General features: G+C 37.5%; 2 protein-coding genes across 11 annotated transcripts in view; one reads left to right on the forward strand and one right to left on the reverse strand.

The window, feature by feature from the left end:
* LOC145444355 (uncharacterized) overlaps positions 1 to 23,546 on the reverse strand; it is a 141,358-nt gene that overhangs the window by 47,540 nt on the left and 70,272 nt on the right. The window lies entirely within an intron of this gene.
* LOC145444330 (E3 ubiquitin-protein ligase rnf213-alpha-like) overlaps positions 1 to 23,546 on the forward strand; it is a 70,083-nt gene that overhangs the window by 8,327 nt on the left and 38,210 nt on the right. Inside the window, exons 7-31 of one of the 9 annotated variants that reach the window (XM_080322284.1) lie at positions 125 to 247; positions 1,833 to 1,983; positions 2,368 to 2,470; positions 2,949 to 3,027; positions 7,777 to 7,854; positions 9,658 to 9,735; positions 9,793 to 9,840; positions 10,219 to 10,404; positions 12,008 to 12,115; positions 12,187 to 12,270; positions 12,335 to 12,397; positions 12,749 to 12,829; positions 12,899 to 12,967; positions 13,409 to 13,462; positions 13,573 to 13,647; positions 14,095 to 14,136; positions 14,200 to 14,323; positions 14,679 to 14,793; positions 14,851 to 14,981; positions 16,499 to 16,635; positions 16,884 to 16,940; positions 18,557 to 18,604; positions 18,681 to 18,722; positions 21,861 to 21,926; positions 22,967 to 23,026. In XM_080322284.1, coding sequence (XP_080178410.1) covers positions 125 to 247; positions 1,833 to 1,983; positions 2,368 to 2,470; positions 2,949 to 3,027; positions 7,777 to 7,854; positions 9,658 to 9,735; positions 9,793 to 9,840; positions 10,219 to 10,404; positions 12,008 to 12,115; positions 12,187 to 12,270; positions 12,335 to 12,397; positions 12,749 to 12,829; positions 12,899 to 12,967; positions 13,409 to 13,462; positions 13,573 to 13,647; positions 14,095 to 14,136; positions 14,200 to 14,323; positions 14,679 to 14,793; positions 14,851 to 14,981; positions 16,499 to 16,635; positions 16,884 to 16,940; positions 18,557 to 18,604; positions 18,681 to 18,722; positions 21,861 to 21,926; positions 22,967 to 23,026 — 2,202 coding nt within the window. The remainder of the gene's footprint in view (positions 1 to 124; positions 248 to 1,832; positions 1,984 to 2,367; positions 2,471 to 2,948; positions 3,028 to 7,776; positions 7,855 to 9,657; positions 9,736 to 9,792; positions 9,841 to 10,218; positions 10,405 to 12,007; positions 12,116 to 12,186; positions 12,271 to 12,334; positions 12,398 to 12,748; positions 12,830 to 12,898; positions 12,968 to 13,408; positions 13,463 to 13,572; positions 13,648 to 14,094; positions 14,137 to 14,199; positions 14,324 to 14,678; positions 14,794 to 14,850; positions 14,982 to 16,498; positions 16,636 to 16,883; positions 16,941 to 18,556; positions 18,605 to 18,680; positions 18,723 to 21,860; positions 21,927 to 22,966; positions 23,027 to 23,546) is intronic. The other 8 variants (XM_080322287.1, XM_080322289.1, XM_080322286.1 and 5 more) reach the window with 8 other exon arrangements.

Below are 23,546 nucleotides of genomic sequence, written 5' to 3' on the forward strand. Positions count from 1 at the left end.
GTTAAGGTGGGCTGAAACATCTATATAAAAGTGGTCTGTGCTCTGTATAAGCATGATCTAATGATAGTCTGTTTTGGAAAATAGGATATACCTGTTTATGATTCAACCAGCCTTTTATTTATAGCAAAGAAAAAGAGCTTCATGGCGGATCTGCAGAATAATGAAGTAGAAAAGGTGTTGCAGGAGACATGTAATGTCATTTTGAAGGAGTCATTGGAAAATCAAATATCCGTATTTATTGATGAAGGTAAATTAGATATATTGACATGGATTGGCCCACGGGTTTATCTCATTGCGACTTCATAAATGTGCTTGTACATGATGAAACTGAATTCTGCGTTACAATTCTGCACATTAGTTTGACAAACTTGTCTCTCAAAAACACTGGGGATCGCAAAATGCCACAGGGTAATTCATTAGCACCGGTTTTGTATTGTGTCTTCACCTTGGAGGTTGGTAAATTGAATTGAGATGTCATAGCTCATAGGATTACATGAAAATGTTAGCAGGATCGAGTTGGGAACGTTTCATAGTATCGGCAAATCTGAACTAATCACGAATGCCATTGCTACCATAGAGCAGACTCTCTGGTTCCAGAAAACATGCAATCTAGTTAGCGAGTTTATTATAAGCCGAACCAACCATGGAGAGTATTGGACACAGTGATAGAATTCTTTAAACTATGCCGCGGACCCCAAGAGGTCTGTTAACTACAGTTTCAGAATCCCTGATCTAGCTGGTTGGCCAACATCTCAGTAAACTAATAAGGTACTGCTGACTGCCAAGATTTATGTGTTATTGCAGGTCTTTATGATCTATATTTGTAAATTAGTTTAACGGATGACGCATAACTATGAGTATGATTTGGAACAGAGGTTTTCACTCTCTCTCCAATACCTGGACAGCCAGCTGCCATTGCACAGTTGCATATAATTTTTAAATTGTCTGATCTAGCCTTGAAAAAAATTTCAATAATGAATTGCAAATTTATGTAATTTGCTTGACTAGAGCATGCAGCAGGATATGCATCGCATATTTGTACGTAAATTCATGTCATAATACACTTTTATCATCAATATCATCATTTATTATAATTCTCATAATAGATGCATATCCTCATGAAAAGTATTTCATCCAATGCCAATTAGACATTATCAAATCCAATATGACTATATCGAAGAAATCACAATATTGAATCACTCATTTTACGAAATAATAAGTACCATAATTTCCCGAATATAGTAGGCACCTTTAAAATGGTGTGTAAAATCTGGAAAAAAGCCTGTCCCCATGTATAATACGCACCCTGCATTCTCAGTACATGAATAGTTATATTTTAGTATTCGATGCCATTCTGTTTTGCGATATCGCTGTTGAAGATTGCTCAGGCCAACGATATTGTCGTGCGCACCAGGCCTGTTGGAGATACGACTGTAGTGTTTAGGCCAGTGATTAAATCTTGCGCACATGTCGTGTTGTATATGTGATTGTTCAGGCCTGTCGTTGGTGTGATTTCAAGTTATATTTCGAGAGATTTTTTTCAAGGCTTGCATAATACGCACCCCCGATTTTAGGACAAAAAATCGGGAAAATTTTGCGCAATATACATGGAAAATTATGGTAAATAGATGGTTTGTGGTACAGAACTTTCAATAAAGCATCTATTGTAGTAAAATATTTATTGAACTTGAAGAATTTTCGGGTGCCTCTTTTCAAGAGATTTAAAGAGACTTGAAAGCAAAACCAAAAATTACAATTATTTAAAAATATCTTTAGGATAGTACTGCTGGATAGTACTGCTACTGTAAGATTTCACCCTTATGAATTCTCAGATTTCTCAGGAAGCGAGAAACTTGTAGATATTATCCTGAAGTTGCTACGAGATGGTGGTCTAAGTTGGCCTATATCATATTTGATGAAGTCATGGGACAAATTAGAGGGATCGCATAAGATTCAATCTGCAGCAGCAGACTACTGTAAAGGGTATGTATGATCAATTTGCTATTAACGTTCAGTGGAACCCTAACTTTAAAAGCTTTTAACTCCAAGTAGTTACCGCTCATTCCTAGCTTTTCAGTTTATTGCAATCATTTTTGAAATGATGAAATTATTAATAAGCTAAACTAAACCGAGTGGGCCTTTAGCAGTTCGACATAATATCGGTTGTAACTGCGGACGATTTCATTTTGGGTATTTTCTCATTTGGAAATTAGATATTTGATCAAGACATTTAGCTTCATGACAGCAGGACTAACTTCTTTCATTTTCTACCATCCACTCACCCAATTTTAAATGAACTGACAAATGGATTTGTATACCGCATTACTTGAATCATATTGGTAATAATTTCATTCAACCATTTTACAGTCTATCAGACCAAGACTGGATGCCAGACTTCATTCATCATATGCTCACTGCAGCAAACGTTATTTTACAAGAAGAGTTTATTGAAAAGGCGAAAAAAATCTTGGTAATTGCATATATGAATAAGAGCTTCTTGGAGTTACAGAATGGTATATTCATATTGAAATATACCCAAATCTTTTCGGCTGACACTCTTCAGGGGTAATCGTCAGCAACTAGTAGAGAATTGGAAAGAACATTGTATATGAACAATCGGCTTATTTCAAGATGAATATACTATTCAATTGCATATAGGAATAAATATTCACTGGCATTGTTTTGCTACTAGTATTATCTGGGCTTTCTACTGCCATATAATTTAGTAGCAGGAGCTGGCATATCTTATTTGATATGGATTTATTTTTTGATCAAGCTGTATCAAATGAGCAATACCAATGCATTTTTATTTGATAATCCATTCAAGGATCCAGTTTGACTGATCTACACCATGGGCACTTGAAGGCCATCACAAATACTATTAAACAAATTATGGAATATTAATAAAACTACTTGGTTTTCCTAATGACGCAAATGCGTCTGTTCAGGAAACTGATGGAAAATCTCAAACAGATCCAACTGATGACCAAAGTGCCATGGAAGTGGACCAACAAAATTTGGACAATGGTAGGCTTTCGGAATCAATTTGCATATTGTTATGTGTCACTTGATGGATAAATATTACTGTGCATATTGAAATCGATTGATTTTTGACTAGACGTATTCGCCTGTACCCAGTTCTGCAACATAGGGCCTACTTCTTCATTATTCACCCAATTTTTGATGTTTCTGTAGATTATTTCTCATTGAGTAATTGAGTATACATGCCTTTTTCACATGTTTTTCTATTTGCTACTGTACTAGATCAAAGTAGAAATTAGTAATTGAGTATACATGCCTTTTTCACATGTTTTTCTATTTGCTACTGTACTAGATCAAAGTAGGAATTTGATATATTGCCTTCAAGTCATTTCAACTCCGTCCTTTCTGTTCGTTGTGATGCTATTCTCGTGGTGTCTTGAATTGATAAAAATTGAGATAGAATGATACTGATATGACTTACTGCACCAATTGAATGCACCGCTGGACAGTGGAAGAAATTATGGGTTATACATCATTTATTATGTTTGACAAAGGGTAAACCAGGGTTCTAACCAAGTCACAAAGTTCCGAGTCACAAGTCGATCTCACTTTTATAGTTTGACTCGATTCAAGCCGAGTCATTTTCAATTCTTCACCAAGTCAAGTCCGAGTCCAAGTCACGAAGTAGAGTGTCGAGTCCGAGTCATAGTGATTTGTCTGGAATCCGAGGCCAAGTCATTGTGTTGACCGTTCAGTTCCCAGTTAATGTCATGTGAAACCCACATTTTACAACACTGCTCGGTGATATCGAATGCTTCATATTCATAATATAGTTTGTAGTAGCATTTTCAATCACCGGTACTGATAGACGAAATAATAATAGTGTGATATAACTTTACTATTCTTCGAAATTACTATGAAATTGCTGTCTAGGTAGACCCAGTCTCGAGTCATATGACTTGGTTCGAGTCATGCGCAATGACTCGAGTACAAGTCGAGTCAACACACAAATTGACTCGATTCGAGTCACTTTTCACTTGTAAGAAAATGACTCGAGTCAAGTCTAGTCACCAAAAAAATCGCGACTCGCGTCATGATTTGAGTCGTTACAACCCTTGGGTAAACTACAGGATGTACAGGTGCTAAACACTGCAGTCAGTCAGTTATGAAATCCATGCAGGTACCTTAATTTTCCATGTATAATCCGCAAAATTTACACGATTTTTTGCCCTAAAATCGGGGGGTGCGTATTATACATGGGAACAACACGCTTGAAAAAAAATCTCCCTCGATAAAAAACTTGAAATCACACCTTTCTTCATGTTTGTTTCCAATCACGCATCACTTTCAGCCATCGCGGGTAGTAATTCGTATTGAAGAGTGTGACGCGCTGCCAATTAAGGGAAGCGCGTTTCTAATTAACGAGAGCCGTGCCGAGCCGTCCCAACCTTTTTCCACCCACGTACCACTTCGAGGTTTTATGCAGTGCTCGCGTACCACCTACACAATTTACGCACGCCGTAGGCAGTCAAAAATATTTTCAATATTTATGACGTCATACCCACGTATTTGAACTATGTGAGGTGTAATAACTAGGGCGATTTTTTACTTAAAAATCGGAGGATTTTGATGTAAAAAAAACTTGATTTTGACCAAATTTTGACTTCACGTACCCAAATTATGTGTTTTTGCACATAATGTTAATATTGTACTACTTACATTCATTTCTGGTCAGGACTGTCTGTCCTTACGAAGTAGTTTGACCTGAGAAAGCGTTTTTGACTGAAAAACTGACAAATTTTGTCATGAAAAAACTTTATTTTACCGATATCTGGCCCAGTATTTACACCACGTAATATGGTAGAGTTAATTAAAATCTGTTGTAGTACAACGAAACATACTTTCTTACATTCTCGGGTAGAAAGTGTCTGTCCTTACTAAGTAGCTTGCCAAGGATGGAGAAATACATTGTAACAGCAGTAGTTGTTGGCTGACAACACTGAAGCTGTACGTACACTGCTGGTGACGCAACATATTGCTCTATTCTGACAATGTTGTCATACATCACAATTTTTCATCATGCCCTTCTTGATAAAATAACCATGCAATGCCCAAGCAGTCTTGCTTCAGTTAAGATATTGCGGTACGTTGAGCATAACACCATGTCAATTGTCAACCTATTTGTTTCGTTCGACAGTTTATGATCCACGATGAGCAGACAATGGGCCGCCTACAACGGTAGGCGTATAAAGTGGGCTACAAGCTGTAAAATATCAAAACCTACGATACAAACGAAATGGAGGGGTCAAAACTTTTTTGACTTTGTAAACAATTTTGACAATTTTTTGACTTAACACTCAATTTTGTAAAGAAAAATCGTCCTAGTAATAACAAATTCTATTAAACTAGGCATTATCAGCCCGGGTTGATGAGATGCATTGAATTGTATTTTCACCACTAGTCAAAAAAATTCAAAATCAACCCTACCTGAACTAATAACTTCCTTCGGTCGAAAAAAAAAAAAGAATCTACTCGCGTACCACCTGGAAGACCTTCGCGTACCACTAGTGGTACGCGTACCACAGGTTGGGAACCACTGGCCTAAACTAACTCGCCGTCGGCCTCGCAGGCTTTGGCTGCCATCTACTATCGTTTAGAGACAATACCGTTAATCGTATAATGATTAGCAATCGCATATGTAAAAGGTCTCCTCGTGCTCAAGATGTCGTGTCGCTAGCCTGAACTATCGTGCCGCCCGCCTCGCAGGCTTTCGCTGCTATCTACTATCGCTTAAAGACAATCCCGCTAATTGTATAATGATTAGCGATCGTCGTGTAATGATTGTTCAGCAGTGACATCGCAAAACAGAATGACATCGTATACGAAATCGGAACTATTCATGTACTGAAATGCAGGGTGCGTACTATACATGGGTACAGGCTTTTTCCTAGAATTTACATGCTATTTTAGGGGTGCGTATTATACATGGGGGCGTACTATACTTGGAAAATTACGGTAGTTGGAAAGTTAGGTGAAAGTTTCTGTTGTGCCATCAAGTTTATGCATGAGATGGAAATATTCAAAAGCTCATCTGCACTACCATCGCCGTCGACAGAAGAGATAGAAATTCAGTACTCAGCTGTAGAAAGTTTCAAATTGTTGGAAGATCATCTGCGCTCTTCCTCTTCTGGATCTCTTTTATCCTGCCGTAATAGAGAAACACCTTATGTATGGCCGAAACAAGGAAGAGAATGAAAAGACAGGAATCCTCAAATGAAAATGAGCTGGAATGATGAAGATCGGACACTGCTGTATTAGCACCAATAATTCTATTAGGTAGCGGTGGATGTTAGTCTGATTGATCGAACTGGTCATTTCGACACTGTCCATTCTTAATATGTATATTTGAAACCTATTTACTTGTACTGTTCAGCGAGTCCTATTATTATATTTTGTACGATATATTCTGTAATAATCTACCCTGGTTAGTCATTAGTAGGGTGATTTTTTTGACCTGAAAAGTGAAGATTTTGACCTAAAAAAATCAAAATTTTGACATTTTTTGACCTTGAAAACTTGATATTGACCAAATCTTAACCTCGTGTATGTAAATTAGGTGTTTTTCCACATAATTTTTGAAGTGTACTACTTGTGTTCCTTTACATGGAAAACTTTACTTTAAGGAAATCTGAACCATCACGCATTATGGTAGAAATAATAAAAATTTGTTGCAGTACAACAAAAGATACTTTCCTACATTTTCGGGTAGAAAGTGTCTGTCCTTACTAAGTAGCTTGCCAAAAATGGAGAAAGAACGTTCAACAGCCGCAGCTGTTGGCTGGCAACACTTGAAGTTGTGTGTACACTGCTGGTGACACAGCGTGTTGCTTCATTCCGAGAATGGTGTCTACATCACAATTTTTCATCATGCGCCTCTTGTTATAAGAACCAATGCCCACGCTGTCTTGCTTCAGTTAGGATATTGAGGTACGTTCAGCATAACACCATGTCAACCTATTTGTTTCATTTGGCCGTTTATGATTCACACGAGCAGATAACGGGCCGTCTATAACGGTAGGCCTATGAAGTAGTCTAAAAGCTGTAAAATGTCAAATGATAAGTTCACCTACAGTGCAAACATTTACGATACAAAGGATATGCAGTTGACAAAAAAGTCTGACTTTGTAAACAATTTTGAGAGTTTTCTGACCTAACGCTACAATTTTGACAAAATTTTAACTTATTTTGACATGTCAAAAAAAATTCGCCCTAGTCATTAGTTAGTTCAAGAATATATTTTGTTTGAATAACCATTACTCTGGTTCCGGTTGATACGAAGATTGTCATGATCATATCTCTGGTACCAGTCATTGCTGATAAAGCATTGTTTTGTTTTATACCGCACATTTTTTCCTGCCCTGTTTTTATTTTTGGCGTCATTGGTTACCAAAATGGAGATGGATAAATTCTTATTTGCAGATGATGCTTGAGCAGTAAATATATATTATTTTCTTTTTGGCGATTCATTACCATACTAACGTGGTTGTATTTTGTCAGTCTTGTCATACTCTGAGAGCGGCTTCTATACTTTGATTGCAGATTAATCAATGTGCTTAACTTATTTTCATTTTTTCTTTCCAGCGGAGGTGACCACTGTTTCTGTATTACTGTTGTTCCAACACTGTTTGTTCCTATACGTTTGCATTATTTATGCCAACTGTAGATGACGTTGAGGAATTGCTTAAAGATGCCTTACTGGCAATTTATAGTATGTCGATTTCTTGTCGCTTTTAGATGACACTGATATCCAAACTGACGGAGATATTTCACCGGGTTTTGCATTTGGGTCATTGGATTCTGAAGGAGAAACAGGTATTGTATGACATGGATTACTCAGTAGCTACTAGGAGGGTTACATAACCTTTTTAGCGGTCGTAGCCCGTGAACTTTCTATACAATTTCTCGAACCCATGTTCATTTTCAACACAAAATCTGACAGAACCTATATTGAAATAAAAAATAACACTGACATGAAATTGCGCCTGACACGAAAAAAATTTTGATTTGAATAAATCAGCCCAGAAAATATTCTTATTCGTGCCATCAAGTTTATGCCTGAACTGGAAACAATCAAAGGTTTCTTATTCTTATTTTCTGTCAGTTTGATAAATAATTTTGGGCTCTAAATTGCATATAGGCCTAATTCCACAATACATCTCAAAGCCCCTGGTTTGCTGCTTTGTGCCCCTAAAGCAGGGGCGGGCAACTTCTGCATTTGGCAGGCCGGATATGGAAAAATGAAGTACTTGGGCAGGCCAGATTCCTGAATCAATACAAGAAACGCGTATTCATCCACCTGTACGAGGATTATTCGTATTTATTGTTAACTTTAAGTTTGAAGCATGGAGACCCAAACAGTATTCAATGAATTTAATAACGTAATGTACGTCAATAGCTGTTGAAGTCAATGAGACATCTGGGGTCGATGAAAGTTGTGAACAGGTTCTTTGAAATCTGGCTGCATGTCAGACGCAAAGGAAACAAAGAACTGAAGAATAACTAACAAACACTATTATTTGTGTCCGGAAAAAAGAAAGAATAACCTACAGTCACTCTAATTTGACGTAGTAAGCAAGTATAGTGGAGAATTACGGCAGGCAGACTGTGGCCGCGGGCCACATTTTCATGTCCAACAAGAAACTGTCTGTGGGCCGCACAAAATCACGTCGCGGCCCATGTGTTGCCCGTCCCTGGCCTCAAGGGTCCCCCGACCCCTGGTTAAGAACCCATGTACTAGGAGATGGCATTTCGACATGTGGGTTTGACAGATATTCATGACGCATTCACTAATAGACATTTGCTTGATTTATGACTCTTTCATGTGTTTTCTCCATATTTTCCTGTCAAGTCTGCAGTCTGTTGATTGGTTGCACATACACATTTCAAAGCTAGTTTCTACTACTTGTTGTCTTTGCTGTCATGCTTTGGGCTTTAAAAAATGGAGTGTTCTTCACTGAAATACATTTGTAGCATTGTGTACTTGGATATTGAACTTAACCAATGATTCAAAATATACACAACTCCCATAATAATCGAAAATACCATTACTGTGGTCCAACTTTTCGATTTTGAAAATATCGGACTTATATGAATTTGCGATAACAGTACCAATTATATTGTACGATTTGTACCCAACGTCACAAACTATCTATGTAGTTTCCATGTAGTCGCACATATATTTTAATTCACCCATGAATGGTCGGCATCTCACTACGGTTCTAAAGAAGCGCAACTTAAAGTAAATGCAACTCATGTGTGCATTACCATGACTTCCTGAATCGAGATCCACTAATCTTTGGGAAGTTGATTCTTCTTGAATTCTACAGCTCTATAATCTTTATGAATATGAAGATCAAACCAATCAACGATTATTTCAAAAATATAATGCCACTACTCGTGACTGGTTCTTCAGATACATTTCACATCCCTTTAAAGCAGAGAGTGTGACTTGACCTGAAGAAGAATTTTATTCTCCAAGCTACTCCAAGTTGTTTCGACATCTTCCTATCTTTTCATTGTATCGCAGTCTTGTGATGTTTTGAAACGATGAAAATATTAATAAACCTGATTGATTGATCGATTCTTCAAAATTTACTCCTACTATTTTCTGTACAGATAAACCTCAATGCGGTCCCGATCATGCATACTCTGATATTACTCAGGTTGGAACTGAATCAATGGAGAGTTGGGAATGTAAGTCATATAGACCAATCTGAAAATTAAGGCCTACCATATATAATGCATTTTCAGTTGTGAGAGATCCTACTTCCTTGAACAAAGGGAAAGATCGACATTCAGGTATACATCACATACTTTTTCAAGTCCCCCACTGCTCTTCCAACGATAATGAAAATGCGTATTTTTTCCATGATTTGATGTGCATTAGAATTAAATATGTTATTCCTTGACAATACCTCTATTGTTGACGCTTAAAATGTTGTTTATCAATTTGATTCTGTTGTCCCGAGTAAACAAGGCTCTTATCTAGTCAGATACTGAGGAGAGTACTCGAACTCGAAAAAGGATAGCGTGTAGCGCGAAGGAAATTACACGATCAATTAAATCTCTCAAAGATTACTTAATCTCTCAAAAATTCGGAAGTTTTTCGGAGTTGTTTTATGTTACTATTCCATTGAGTTTTGTGGCCAACAAATAGTACTATATTTTTTGAATTAGGTGATCCGTTGGTCAACCCTTCTATAAAGAAAGTCAAATCTCCATGCGAGAGTATTGACTCGGACACAAATTTGTATGAGGGCGAAGAAAGCTGCAACCGAACAGGAAAGCCTGATTCTGCTAAGTCATTTGCTGTGCGGAAGGACGAGAAGGAGGAAGATATTGGACGTAATCGAAAAGAAAGCGGTGAGCAATGTGATTCTATATACGAAATTGTGTGTAATATCACTATAAACTGATAATGAACGTACGGACATCGGATATGGCATTCTGATGGCTAATTTACTTTTGATAGTTGCTCAAAAATTATGCGTTTATACAAAGCACAATATGGCAATTATACCATGCATAATATAAATCAATGTGACAAGATTTTGAACTACTAGAGCCGTCGTTGATCAAATTAGTTTGAAGAGTACTCGGAACCAACGTAAACAATGACGGATTAATAGTTATCGTTTGGGACAATGCATCTCGGATAACTTTATTGCAATATTGGTAATAACTTTCTCAATTTCAAGGTTGATGTAGAATGGCTGAGGCTCCTATAAATGTTTAATTTCAATTGATAATTTTATTTGAGCCATGGTTTTGAATGAGCAACATGTTGTGACCTTTCGAAAAAACCCTCTTGATATACACACGGTTTTCTAGGCTTTTATTGACTAAAAGTGTAAACTAAGCTACAAAGAATAGAAACGTTACAATACAAGTAAATCAAGAAACACATGCTACTCTCGAAATACCCTATACCAGAATGATCAATTAACTGAAGGACAAACAGACAAATTATTACGAAAGGAAATGACGCAACATTAGACACCTAGTGGATACATAAAACACCACAAAACATACTTATAAAATAGAATCACTTCGTTATTGACCGCTTCGGTATACAGCTGATGACCGAATATAGGGAATGATGGGTAGGAATATGAGCCACAAACCAAATACCGTATTTTTCCATCTATAATGCGCAAAATTTTCCCGATTTTTTGTCCTAAAATCGACAGAGCGTCTTATGCATGGGTACAACAAGCCTTGAAAAAAAATCTCTCTCGAAATATAGCTTGAAATCACACCTTCCTTGATGTTTGTTTTAATCATGGATCACATTCAGCCATCATGCCCCTTAATTCGTATTATCAGTGTTATGCGCTGCCAATTGGCGTCTGAGCTGCACAACAGCAAGCGATCTCCTGCTGAGTTGGTTTGCCGTTCGTACACGAACGAAATTAGGTCATTGATATCTGCACGCGCGCGTGGCAACCGCGTCAACGACAGGTCTGAATATTCGCATATACAACACGCACAACATGTAATCGCTGGCCTAAACACTACAGTCACATCTCCAACAGGCCTGGTGCGCACAACATAATCGTTGGCCTGAGCAATCGCATCTGTAATAGGCCTCTTGCGCAAGATGTTGCTGACCTGAACTGTCGCGACGCGGGCCTCGCAGGCTTTGGTGGCTTTTTACTATCGTTTAGAAACAATTCCGTTAAGTGTATAATGATTAGCGATTGTTATGTCATGATTGTTCAACAGTGACATCGCAAAACAGAATGTTATCGAATACTAAAACTTAACTATTCATGTACTGCGAATGCAGGATGCGTACTATACATGGGCACAAGCTTTTTCCCAGAATTTACATGCCATTTTAAGGGTGCGTATTATACACGGGGGCGTACTATATTCGGAAAATTACGGTATGCACTATCAGCAATTGAGTTTTAATACTGACTTATTTACTATTGTGAATGCTGAACAATCGTTTCATTATCAGATCCTCAGCATCGTTCGATACCTGTAACAGTGGGCAATGAATTCAATCATACAGAAGTAAAGACGGCTTACTCATACCAACCTGATGTAATCAAAAGAGATACCCCAGGTTTTACAGTTAACTGAGTTTAAAATTAATAACTGGATATAACCAGAATTACATTCTTTTGTTTGCATCAGTGATTGACCATCCCACCTGCCGTGATGCACTCGTGAAGAAACCCGTAAACCGTACTATTTCTGCAGGGAGCAAACAACTAGAAGGTTAGGTTTGTCTTGCTGTCCGCTTATTTGTAGTTTAAAAAATAATAATGATGTTTCATCATAGATGAGGTGTCTGCTGAGATAACACAAGTCAATACTGATCCTACTTCATTCTGTGAAAACGATTGTGAGCCTTTCTTCTTTCTAATTCAAATTTAAATTTCTTTTAGCCTATTGAAGTACATTTTAAATAGTTTGCGGATTCAATTTTCATCACCAATCTAGTATTCAAAATGGCCACTGATAAATTATTTAATCTTCATCTGATGTCACGAAAACAAAATGCTTCTGAAATTTTAAATTTGAACCACCAATTACAATACTACTGATTTTCAATCCTGATTTTAGAGTTGATGAAAAGTATAATCCATTAATAATGAGGTATTGTTTGACATCACTGAAAAGTGGAACTTCATCTCAAGTCTCATAGTAGATCTCAGTACATGATTCAAATGATGGAAATGCTATGGTTTCACAGACAATACTACTGATGACGCTGACAAGAACATGCGACAGGACAATGCAGCTACATCTCAAGTGGTAAAGACAGAGTTAACTGGTACACCTAACTATTTATTGATGTTACTTGACGATATTGCAACAATACCGTAATGCAAACACATAACAGGTAAATCAAAGTTGATTGATGTAAAAGAGACCACCAAACCGCTATCCGAATCACATACCTCATCTAAAGGTTGGTCGAACTTGTTGGAATTGATTCTACTTTGCATCAAATATAGTGAAATACAAAATAACAACTGGTACTTTGCAACTCTGCCAATTAAAGCCTGTGGAGGTTTGAAAACTGCTTTCACTACTTAAGGGGGTTTGGAACGGATGTGGATTAACTATTATTTTGAAGCAGGATTGGGATATGGTTTTTGACATCAAATTTCTGATAATTTCCAATTTCATATGACTTTTGATTGAATTTTCGCCTTTACTAAATTTGGACATGACACAAAATGAATTCTGTGTTTGAACTTGGGTTTGAAAATATTTCATCCACTCATGTCCAGTATCTCTGATGTAGCTACAATTACAGATTCTGAGACCTGTTTGTCTGAATTCTGGAATTAGGTTAAATATACGGCTAATCTGTTATTCAAGTTTGTTATGATATAATATTCACCAGGTGCTCCAGTTGACGAGTGTGGATATGAAGGGGAAAAAGATGCGCACCAACGAGGTTGTATCGGTCATTCCAGAAGTATAAGATAATTCCGATGACATAAACACTATAGAATAAACACTACTCACCATTACAAAATAAAACTCATGTTTGCTGATAAATTTCAGATGAATCTGATAAAGACAAATCGAACTCCGAAACCATTGGTGCTACATCACTTGAGGTGAAAGATTGTGGAACAGGTTGGTCCCTAGCTTTTTGCTGTTCTGAATTCCAATGAAACTGTATCATATCGTGCTTCATGACGAAGCATAAGAAAACTCTGTGAACTTTCAACATAATACGTATGAAACACCCTGAAATTATAGATGATTTCTGTATTTCTATCAATCCAATGTTCAGAAAGGGATACGTGTTACACATTGGAGGTTTTGATGTTATCAATTGTTCCAAATTTCTTTTTTTTTCTAGAACACTGAAATAATGGAATTTGGGTCTGCTGTCCAGGAACGGCCTAAAATCTATTTGCTTGTCACTTCTATATGGATGCTGTTGTTTTATAAGTCTAATATGTGAGAAAAAATATTATATTATCCATTCTATGTCCCGATCCCATTTATTCTATTTGCAATATAGAAAAGAAACATCTTGTTCCTACAGTATAACTAACATTTTTTGATTTGTCTTAGAAAAAGATCCACCGCTTGGTCATGCCGATCGCACTCTCTCCGGTAATTTTTTAAAAAAAATTTCTGCCTGTGCAAATCTTCATTATGACCAATGTTTGCGAACAGGCTCCAGCTCTGGCTCGAATGAAGATGGACCATTTGTGAAATTCGGAGAATCAACTGATCTCTTAGTGAAGTATAGGCACAACTTGGAAGTAGTAGTCAGACTGGTCTGGCCTGCTGAACCACAGTAAGTATCTTGATATACCTTTTTGTAACACTATCCATTTGATCAGAGTAGTGTGAGCATTCTCAATACAGTTTTTGGTATGGATTCATCAGTGGTTCTGACGGTTAAATCTTGTTCAATGTAGCTAACTGTCGACTCCGCTTAATTACCGTAGGACACTGGTCAACCACATTATTTGGCCAAAATGGTAGTTTGCAAGATAATGTAGCTGCATTTCTGGTAACATAAATATCTACAGAATTAAGAGTTCATAAGTCAATAATAGTGGTATCTCTATAGTCATTCTGGGACAATATTTCATGACTAGGATTATTGGTACCTTCAAAGGTCATTCAAATGCGATTATGATGTCTAGACTACTCCAGGATTGGCCTGACAAATTGCTGGAGTATATGTTTGCCAAGGAAGAAGATGATATTTCAATACTCCCCTTTGCTTCCATTTGTTTGAAAATCATGAAGCAGGCTGAGGTAGTAAATTCCATTATTAATGAGTATCTTGTTAGTCACTTTTTCTTTGAAATGAAGCCAATTCGAAGTGCATATGAAAGAAAAGGGAGTGCCAACGCGTACACCTGGCTTATGAAAAATCGCGGATTGGTGAAAAATCGCATTGAATTTTTTGCTGACTTGTGTCGATTGAAATGGCCAGAGGACAAGTAAGTCTCTATCACAATTACATGTGTCAATGCTGCAAATATGACTCCCAATCCGGCGCGTAGCCAGGGGTGGATTTTTGCCTTTTCAAACGGAACCCTGTCTTTTTGAATCGGACATTTCAACTTCAATATTCAATCACAATTCAATATCAGTGTTGCAATTGAATAGTATATTGGTATTGAAATGAACCCGAATATTCAATTGTATATTGAAGTTCTGTACCTCCAAGAAGCTCTTTAAATATCAGTGTTGCATGCGGCCAATTAGCGAAATGCGTGTTTCCAATTAGTGAGATTTAAGGAGATGTCCCACTGATATTGTTTTACATTTTGTACACGAAATTAGGTCATTGATCGTCGCTAGCTTGATTCATCGCCTTTGCACCAAGCCTAGTTCCGCTGGCCTGAACAATCTTATCTGCAATAGGCCTGATGCACACAATACCATTGCTGGCTCACGCAATCACATCTTCAATAGGCCTGGTGCACAATATCATCGCTGGCCTACACAATCGCATCTGCAATAGACCTGGTGTGAAAGATTATCGCTGGCCTAACTATTTGGGTCTAGTGGGCCTCGCAGGCTCTGGCTCCTATCTCTGGACAGTTACTTGTATGCTGATTACCGATTGTTATGTTATGTCATACTCGCTAGTGAGTTGCATTGCGAAACTGAATGTCCTCGAACAGACTTCAAAGTTCATAATTGATTTCCGATTCCTCTAATACTAAAATATAACGATCGGTGATGTGTGTCAAGGCTTGAGTTATAAACGATGAAAATGGTCTGAACCACCTGAAATTTGTGACATTATAGAACAGATTCCGTAACAGACCCGGACTTGCGAAAATCGTCGCCGAGGTTGTGTAATACGTATTGTTAAGTGTTCATGTCACAAATTCACAGCACTTCTGGACTGGTTGGCAATCTTATCATACACGTAATTACGTCAACACGAGGAGCTTGTATATTCCTAATTTATGCATGTAATTAACCCTAATGAATTGATACTATATCAGTAAATATCCAAACCCCCCTTTCATTTCAAACCCCCTTTATTTTAACCTCGCATTAATATGTCCTAATCATATATGATTCCATTATTTTGGATTTATAGCCGTACTTGTGACTTCAAGATTTTATAGCAATTTTTGAATCAAGCTTATTTGCAGTTCACATGTGGCACTGGGTACATTCCTGAACAATGGTTAGTTTTGAAAATCTAGGTTCACTTTTCAAAATCCATATCTTCTATGGAATAACTCGGTAGACGTTGTTGGCTTAATAAAAAAAGTTTCGCGCAATATAGCAAGAAAAGCTGATATCTGAATCATAATCACTTCTATAAAGTGTGTGAAGATAATGCAAATTGAACAGAACAGTAAACAAAGGTTTTTTAAATGATATGAAGGTAAATTAAACCTTCTTCAGATTTGGTATGACTTTTGTTATCAAGTTTGTATCTGACTGGATTGTATCACTATGTTAAGTTTACATACGATATGTTTCATTCAAGCTGGAGTCTAGAGGGCGATATTTATTCAAAAATATTGAAGAAATCAAAGGCGGAGTCTGCAAAATTCAATGCCATAATAGATGTATTCATGTCAGTGGAGGAAGCAGCGCAAAAGCATAGAAAAACAGTTGAAGACAGTGAGTTGTATTTTTACTGAATTTTCATTCATGATATTAAGGCTCTTACAGTTTTTCATTTCGCATTTTTCTCGTGCCACGTGTCTTGACTGAATTTCAAGTAGCATCGCATCATGTTACTGCATTGCCATATGCGTGTTATAAATATAATTCTCCAGCTGTTTTCATTTTATGTTCTATGAATTTTTGTGGATTTGACTGAAGCTATGAGAGCCTGCTATAAATATTGATTCTTTGATTCTCTGTAGCGCCCGCTCAGAAAGACGATAAGCCAAAAAAGACGACTAAGATTGAAAAAATAAAGGGTGAGTATCTTATCAAGCACATGTGGTTTAGGACTGACTACTGTTTTGAAAAAATCGAACATTGCTATATTTGCAATGATAAATTCATCACTAAATACTTGACATAGATCTGCCATCACATACCAAAAATACAATCATCATGACAGACCTACGGTACGCTAAGAGCAACTTACGACATTTGCACTCTCTCATAATTCTATCTCAGTAGTGTATACCGGCCATACTAGGTCTGCTAAGGTGATCCTTCGCATATCGCTTCACGAGCGGTGAATACTTGTAATGCAGAATTTATGGAAAAGACTTGGTGTTGGATTTGAATGGTCATGGAATTAGTTGAATACTTTTTCATTAAATTTGTGACAAACATTTTTTAAGTTTTTTTTTCCAGTTCCATATTTCTACTTGGAATCTGTTACCTGGTTGAACTTCTATCAAAAGGGTGCTATTGCATAAACTTGAACTATAATGAGAAATGCCTTATCACATCCCAATATTATATTCGGTAGGTTTGCGATGTTAGTGCTGATTGTTGGTTATAGCTATTAAATTTTCAATCTTTTCTATGCTGGATAGTTTGTGTGGCTGCTAATGACACATAAATACCCGAATATGAACCAATGAGGAAATGGTGTGTAGCTTTGTAAAACCATATTGTAATTCTTTGAAGGAGCAGTGCGCCCTCAATATGATGTGGGCTCAAATTCAAGATGAAATTGGGAAAAATTTTTGGCCGCAGCCATTTTCTATGGAAAGCCACCATATTGGAACTGCAGCTAAATGATTTTCCGGAACACCCCCTTCCCGCTGCAAAAATGAATCTCTATGTTGCCGCGGCTGCTCGTCTTTGCTGCTAAACCCATTGCGAAATTGCTGGCACGGTTTATTCACTTCTACACTTGCTCATGCCAGTTTTCAGACACGATCTTCATCTTGTCTTCTTATTTCTTCAAGTAATACATGGAAAGCTTAACATATGATGCGCCACTTCCTTTGCTTCCACATGATACAACAGCACGGACTCTCAATGTCACTTGCAACATGTTTATAATCACCATACTGGTCCAGCTTCGGTTGTACGGTACCAGTACTGTGCTCTGCCCTCTGATCTAATGAGGCATTAATGTAGTTGCATATTGACGAATTTACAATCCACAATAATGGTTTAGTTATGGTAGTGCCTGTTCTGCCTCATTATTAATGATGTAAAATTATAGTATCATGTAGTGTATTTGTATACCATACGGTACTACGACAATATCCATTGGCCTGGAATGTATTCAGTAGCTGCGACTTCATTGGGTCTCTTTGTATTATTTATGGTTAATTTGTATTATTCATGGTTAATTTGAATATGTCCTTGAGAATTATTAATCGTGACTAGTGTTGTCAGATCAGATGGCATTTGCGCAGTACTGGTGAAGCGTACAATCGAACTTCGACCAGTATGGTGATTATTCATATCTATATATTGCAAGTTGCAATGAGAGGCTTTCCGAAGAAAATGTATCCGGCCAAAAATATAATCTCAATTTTATCTTTGTTTTGAGAACACATCATTTTTAGAGAGAGAGGTCATAGCAGTCTTTGGATATTTTAGATACAGATATATATTTCAGAATCTGTCAAATCGACTGCTAAAGATATCAAGGGAAGGATTACAGAAGGTAGATCAATGTTTCATATCACTTTGTTTAGCAGCATTTCTGAAAGAATAAACGAAATATTCTGTTTTTGAATTAGGTTCAAAGACACAAAAACCTACAAAAATTGAAAAAATGCCGGGTAAGCTTTCATTTTTTGCTCAGACTACTTGTAATTGTGTGGTTTCAAAACGCATGCCAAATCCTTAATTCTCCCACACCTGGTAGTTCATGTGTTCCTCTTCAGTATCAGTTTATTCTGTACTTTCAGAATCAAGTCAAGTGTTTGTGCTGTTCATTTGAGGTCACATGTTAAGGTACAAATTAATCAGCACAGTGCCAAACGAAACTCCATTCTAGAGTTGACGATAAAAAGCATCCTGTGGTCATTGTTGATTGTTGAACCATTGAGACGTTACACCCAACCTTATTGTCTTCATTCCCCACTTCAGATTTATTCCGAGTCTTCATTCCCACTACCCAAAACTCTTATATAAAATATATAAAATATGGTTACCATATTTTGAGATCCTACAAGAGGATACTCTTTATAAATATTGAAAGCTCAAAGAAAAGTGGTGATTCAAAAAAGTTTACTGAAAAAGGGTCATCACTTTGACTCGGCTCCCGATTTCTTATAAAACTCTGACGTTCGCAGCGCTGGGGTCGTATTTTTCGTGGTATTCAGAGAAAAAGAGGACATTTAGGCGTCCTCCAAGGGCACTCTCAATTTATAATTTTCGATACATACATTCCAGAGCAGTTAACTGGCAACGGTAATCGCGCATGTGTCTCTGTTAACATGTAGACCAGTGGTTCTTAACCTTGCCTCTAGCGCCCCCCAGGGGCGCTGGCAATTTTGAAGGGGGCGGAAACGCTCAGGGCGCGATATGGGGGCGCTGGAGAAAAATGGCTTCGCAGTAGATGATGGGGTGGCAGGACATATCCTTAATGAGTATTCAGAGAAATTAACACCAAAAACTTCGTTATATATAGCCTACAAAACACATATAGGTTTAATTGTCCATGGGCTCCTAAATGACTGGCACCGAATGTTCCTGTCTTGGCAATCTGAACCCCAGAAGATGAATTCCATCTGGCAGGAAAAATTATATGCCAGTGAAGAAATACCAATTTGAAATCGTGTGTGTCTTTCAGTTTAGTACGATTGGGCGACAGGTATATCTAAAACTAGATATTCCTGTTGGGCGATTCTATGTTTTTGATGTAGCGGACTGGAGGTCACGAAATAACATCATGCAGCGAAGTCATACCAACGGGTTCGCCCGCCCGAATATGTTTAATTATTAGTTACGGGCCCTTCAGTTTCCAAGACACCTCACATAGTTCGCTCCACGTTTTGATTAGTCTGCGCACACTCAATAAACTCACTGCGCAGACCCTTGGACAACAGTACATAACGACTATAAAAGGTCATAACTTCGGATTTGTTGTGCGCAACGTAGATTTTCTGTGCGCAGAGACCGTGTCAGCACTGCACACGTGAGCAGCTTAGACGGAACATTGCACCTTACTCAGCTCTACCGGTAAATCTGGTAACGTGAGCAGAGAGGACAAGAAATTGATAGCAATATATATGCAATTCCCGATCTTAGCCTACTGACCGATTTTATCATGAATTATCGAAAGTTTTCGCGCTTCGCCCTGGCTCGCTGAACAGTACAGCTGATTTCGTGGCAAAACGAACAACGTGATGGGGGGCGGTCGGTTTATCACCCTATGGGAGCCCAAGACCTAAGTTTTTTCGGGGGGCCTGACGAAGTGCCGTTTCGTTCCTGCAAATGGATATACACCCGAAGATGTATAATTCATATTGAGGGGTCCTGCCTTTTCAATCACACATCACTCAGCTCTACCGGTAAATCTGTTTACGTGAGCAGAGAGAGGATAAAAATTGATATCAATATACATGCAATTCCCGATCATATTGACCAATGAAATCATTAATTATTGAAATTTTTGGCGCTTCGCGCGTCTAGGCGAGATTAGCTGGGTCAGTAAATGGACACCCAATGTAGATGACTAGTATCAGCAAATAGCAGATAGCCGAAGGGGGTCTGTGGACGAAGCCCCCCGGAAGTTTGGTTTATCAACCGATGGGTGCCTAAGACCAACGTTTTTGGGGGTTGACGAAGTGCTGTTACGGCCCTGGTAACGAATTAATTGTTCCTACGAGCACGCCCGAATATGTTCAATTATTAATTACGTGCCCTTTATTTTCCCATACAACAGCTCGCTCAGCGCTACTGGGAAATCTGATGACGTGGGCTGAGAGGATAAAAAGTTTATAGCGACTTACATATGTAATTACCACCTATTCATTCATGCATTATGGGGAATTTTGGTACCTAGGGCGACCAGGCCACACAAACTTTGCTGACCATCGAAATCACGCTACAGGGTTCTTGGGGGCGAAGCCCTCAGAAGTTTGGTTTATCATGCTATGGGTGCGCAAGGCAATCGTTTGTAGGGGGGTTGACGAAGTGCTGTTACGGCCCTCCCTCTTACTCATTGTCTTTATTACATTCCCTACAATATGCGGTTGGGGGGCGCTGGAGCACGATAATTTTTGAAAGGGGGTGCTGGAGGAAAAAAGGTTAAGAACCACTGATGTAGACTATCCTGAATATAATCTTTAACAAATGTATCTATTCCCCACCGGAAACCATTAATTCCCCACTGGTTGGGAGCCACTGCATTATGTCAAAGCCAAATATTATTTGGGATAAGCAATGCCATGCCAATATAGAGTAAATATTATACTATATATCTTATATCAGGACTATTGTATTTGTGGTGACTGGTATTTCAAAATATGTTTTTCATACTCCAATAATTACAGGGGTAAAATTCCTTGGTGTATGCACATAATTCACCTTATTGTTTTAATATAATTTTTGGAATTTTCTTCATCAATTAGATTGATTGTTATCTCGCACTATTCACACCTATCTGTATTTGAAATCTCTGATTACAGTTTGTGGTCCATTATCCCGTTGAATGTGAAATTGTAAAATTTAGAATGCATAGATACATACAAAAATTGTAAACTTTATCAAATGACACAGAATTAAGTCAATGAAATCTTGAAACATCGATAATAATCGCTTCTCATTTCTCTGAAGCTATTTCACAACTCCATCCTGTCCCAACATTGATTCATAGTACCGGTAATTAGAAGATTCTACATTGATCAAAACGTATTTAAAGAATGATTTATGGAATGAGTGGTAAAGACTTGTCGCATCAATATTTCTAGATAAACCAACGCCACCAGCTAAAGAATACTTAAAAAAGACTGGTCACTCAGCTCGATCTGGATCAGGTATGTTAATTATTTGCCCCTGCACTTCAAAAGTATAACTCATCCGAAAGCCTTTCACTCTGTCACTTCGATCTGCCCAGGTTAGGTACGGGTGACTGGCATTATTCATTCAATCTGAAAGTAATTAAGTTGCTCTATTTTGGACAGGTATTGAATTCTTGAGATATAATACACAAAGTTTACAGCTAAAACAATGTGTAATGCAGAATAAAACAGGTTACTGATACCAGAGTACCATTGCCGTCTTGAGGACAGTGATTGAAGATTCGGGATAGCAATTACCAATCAATGCAAATTTACTGATACACATAAACTAAGTTTTAACTAACACATCTTTTCAATCCATGCAAATATGAAAACAATGAAAGAAGAATCTTGAATTATATGTACAATCAACGATGATCTTTCCTATCTCATCTCGCCAACTTGTGTAAGTGTATATCCAATTAGCAATTATGCAACAATGGAGATACAAAAATTAGAACAGACCATGTTTAAAGTAATTCATTATATGTGAAAAAATCTCTTGGTATGTTTCAAATGTCACTGAGGAGCAATCAGTGTTGAATACTGGAAACATAATCGACACATGAATCTAGGTTTTCAAAATAGTTAAGATCTTGCTTTAAAATCTACGAAGCAATAAGAAAAAGACCTCGGTTTCAAGTTATTGGCCACAGTTTTACTGAAGTCAAGTTTGCTTTAAAAAGAGCTCAGTCTGATGAAGCTCTACTCAAAGCACAGATATTTTCACCAATAAAGACTACCCTTGTCGGATGCTCCATGAATAATCAAATTACATATCAAAACTACTAAGACGATACGAGTCGCAGGTTACATGAGCTAGTTGCCGAGGATATTACTCGCAGGGTAATTTCAAGTCAAGTCATTCGAAAAAGGTGATCTGAGTCTTGATTCGAGACAAGTCATGACTAGAGTCATCCTGATGCTGATTTGTATTGAAAGAACGTTATATTATATGCAAGTTTCTTGTGATCCAATGTATTTTAAAAGAGTGCATTTATTTAAAAACTTTACAGTAACACCACTCAGGAAATCAACACCTCATGCCGGAAAAGATGAACAGGGAACTCAAGCATGTATGTGTTAACTGAAATAATTGAAAAATGCTATCTGAGCTATATCTATCCATTTGTTTTATTTTTCATAACTATTTCAATTTTGCGAAACAATAGCTTCATATTGTTAATTTATTCGTTAAAAGCTTTTCGACTGACTCTCATCAGTAGCGAACGTCGGTAATAGGGTGAATCAAATTCGAAATGTAGGAGCAATTTTGTCTGTATGGCGTAATCGTAACAAAAACAAACAACTAGTAGACATACAAGAGATGGCAGTAACGATACATAACAAACGTTAACGAACACATATTTGGTTATAAATAACCTAGAACAACAGAGCATTATTAAAATATTCCAAGAGCGTAGAGGCGTTCCTTCTGGCGGCGACAGAAAATACTTTCCGCCGAACATAAATATGCCTTTCCGAAATTCTAACAAGAATAGATTTACTCCTGGAGTAGCATCAAGCTCATCCATTGCAGTGAAATGATGTGAAAGTGTAAATACATAGTTCGTTCTGTATACTTATGCAGCATTA

This window comes from Botryllus schlosseri, chromosome 8 (genome assembly GCF_051294905.1).
Source record: "Botryllus schlosseri isolate E-star chromosome 8, Bs_hap1, whole genome shotgun sequence".
NCBI lineage: Eukaryota > Metazoa > Chordata > Ascidiacea > Stolidobranchia > Styelidae > Botryllus > Botryllus schlosseri.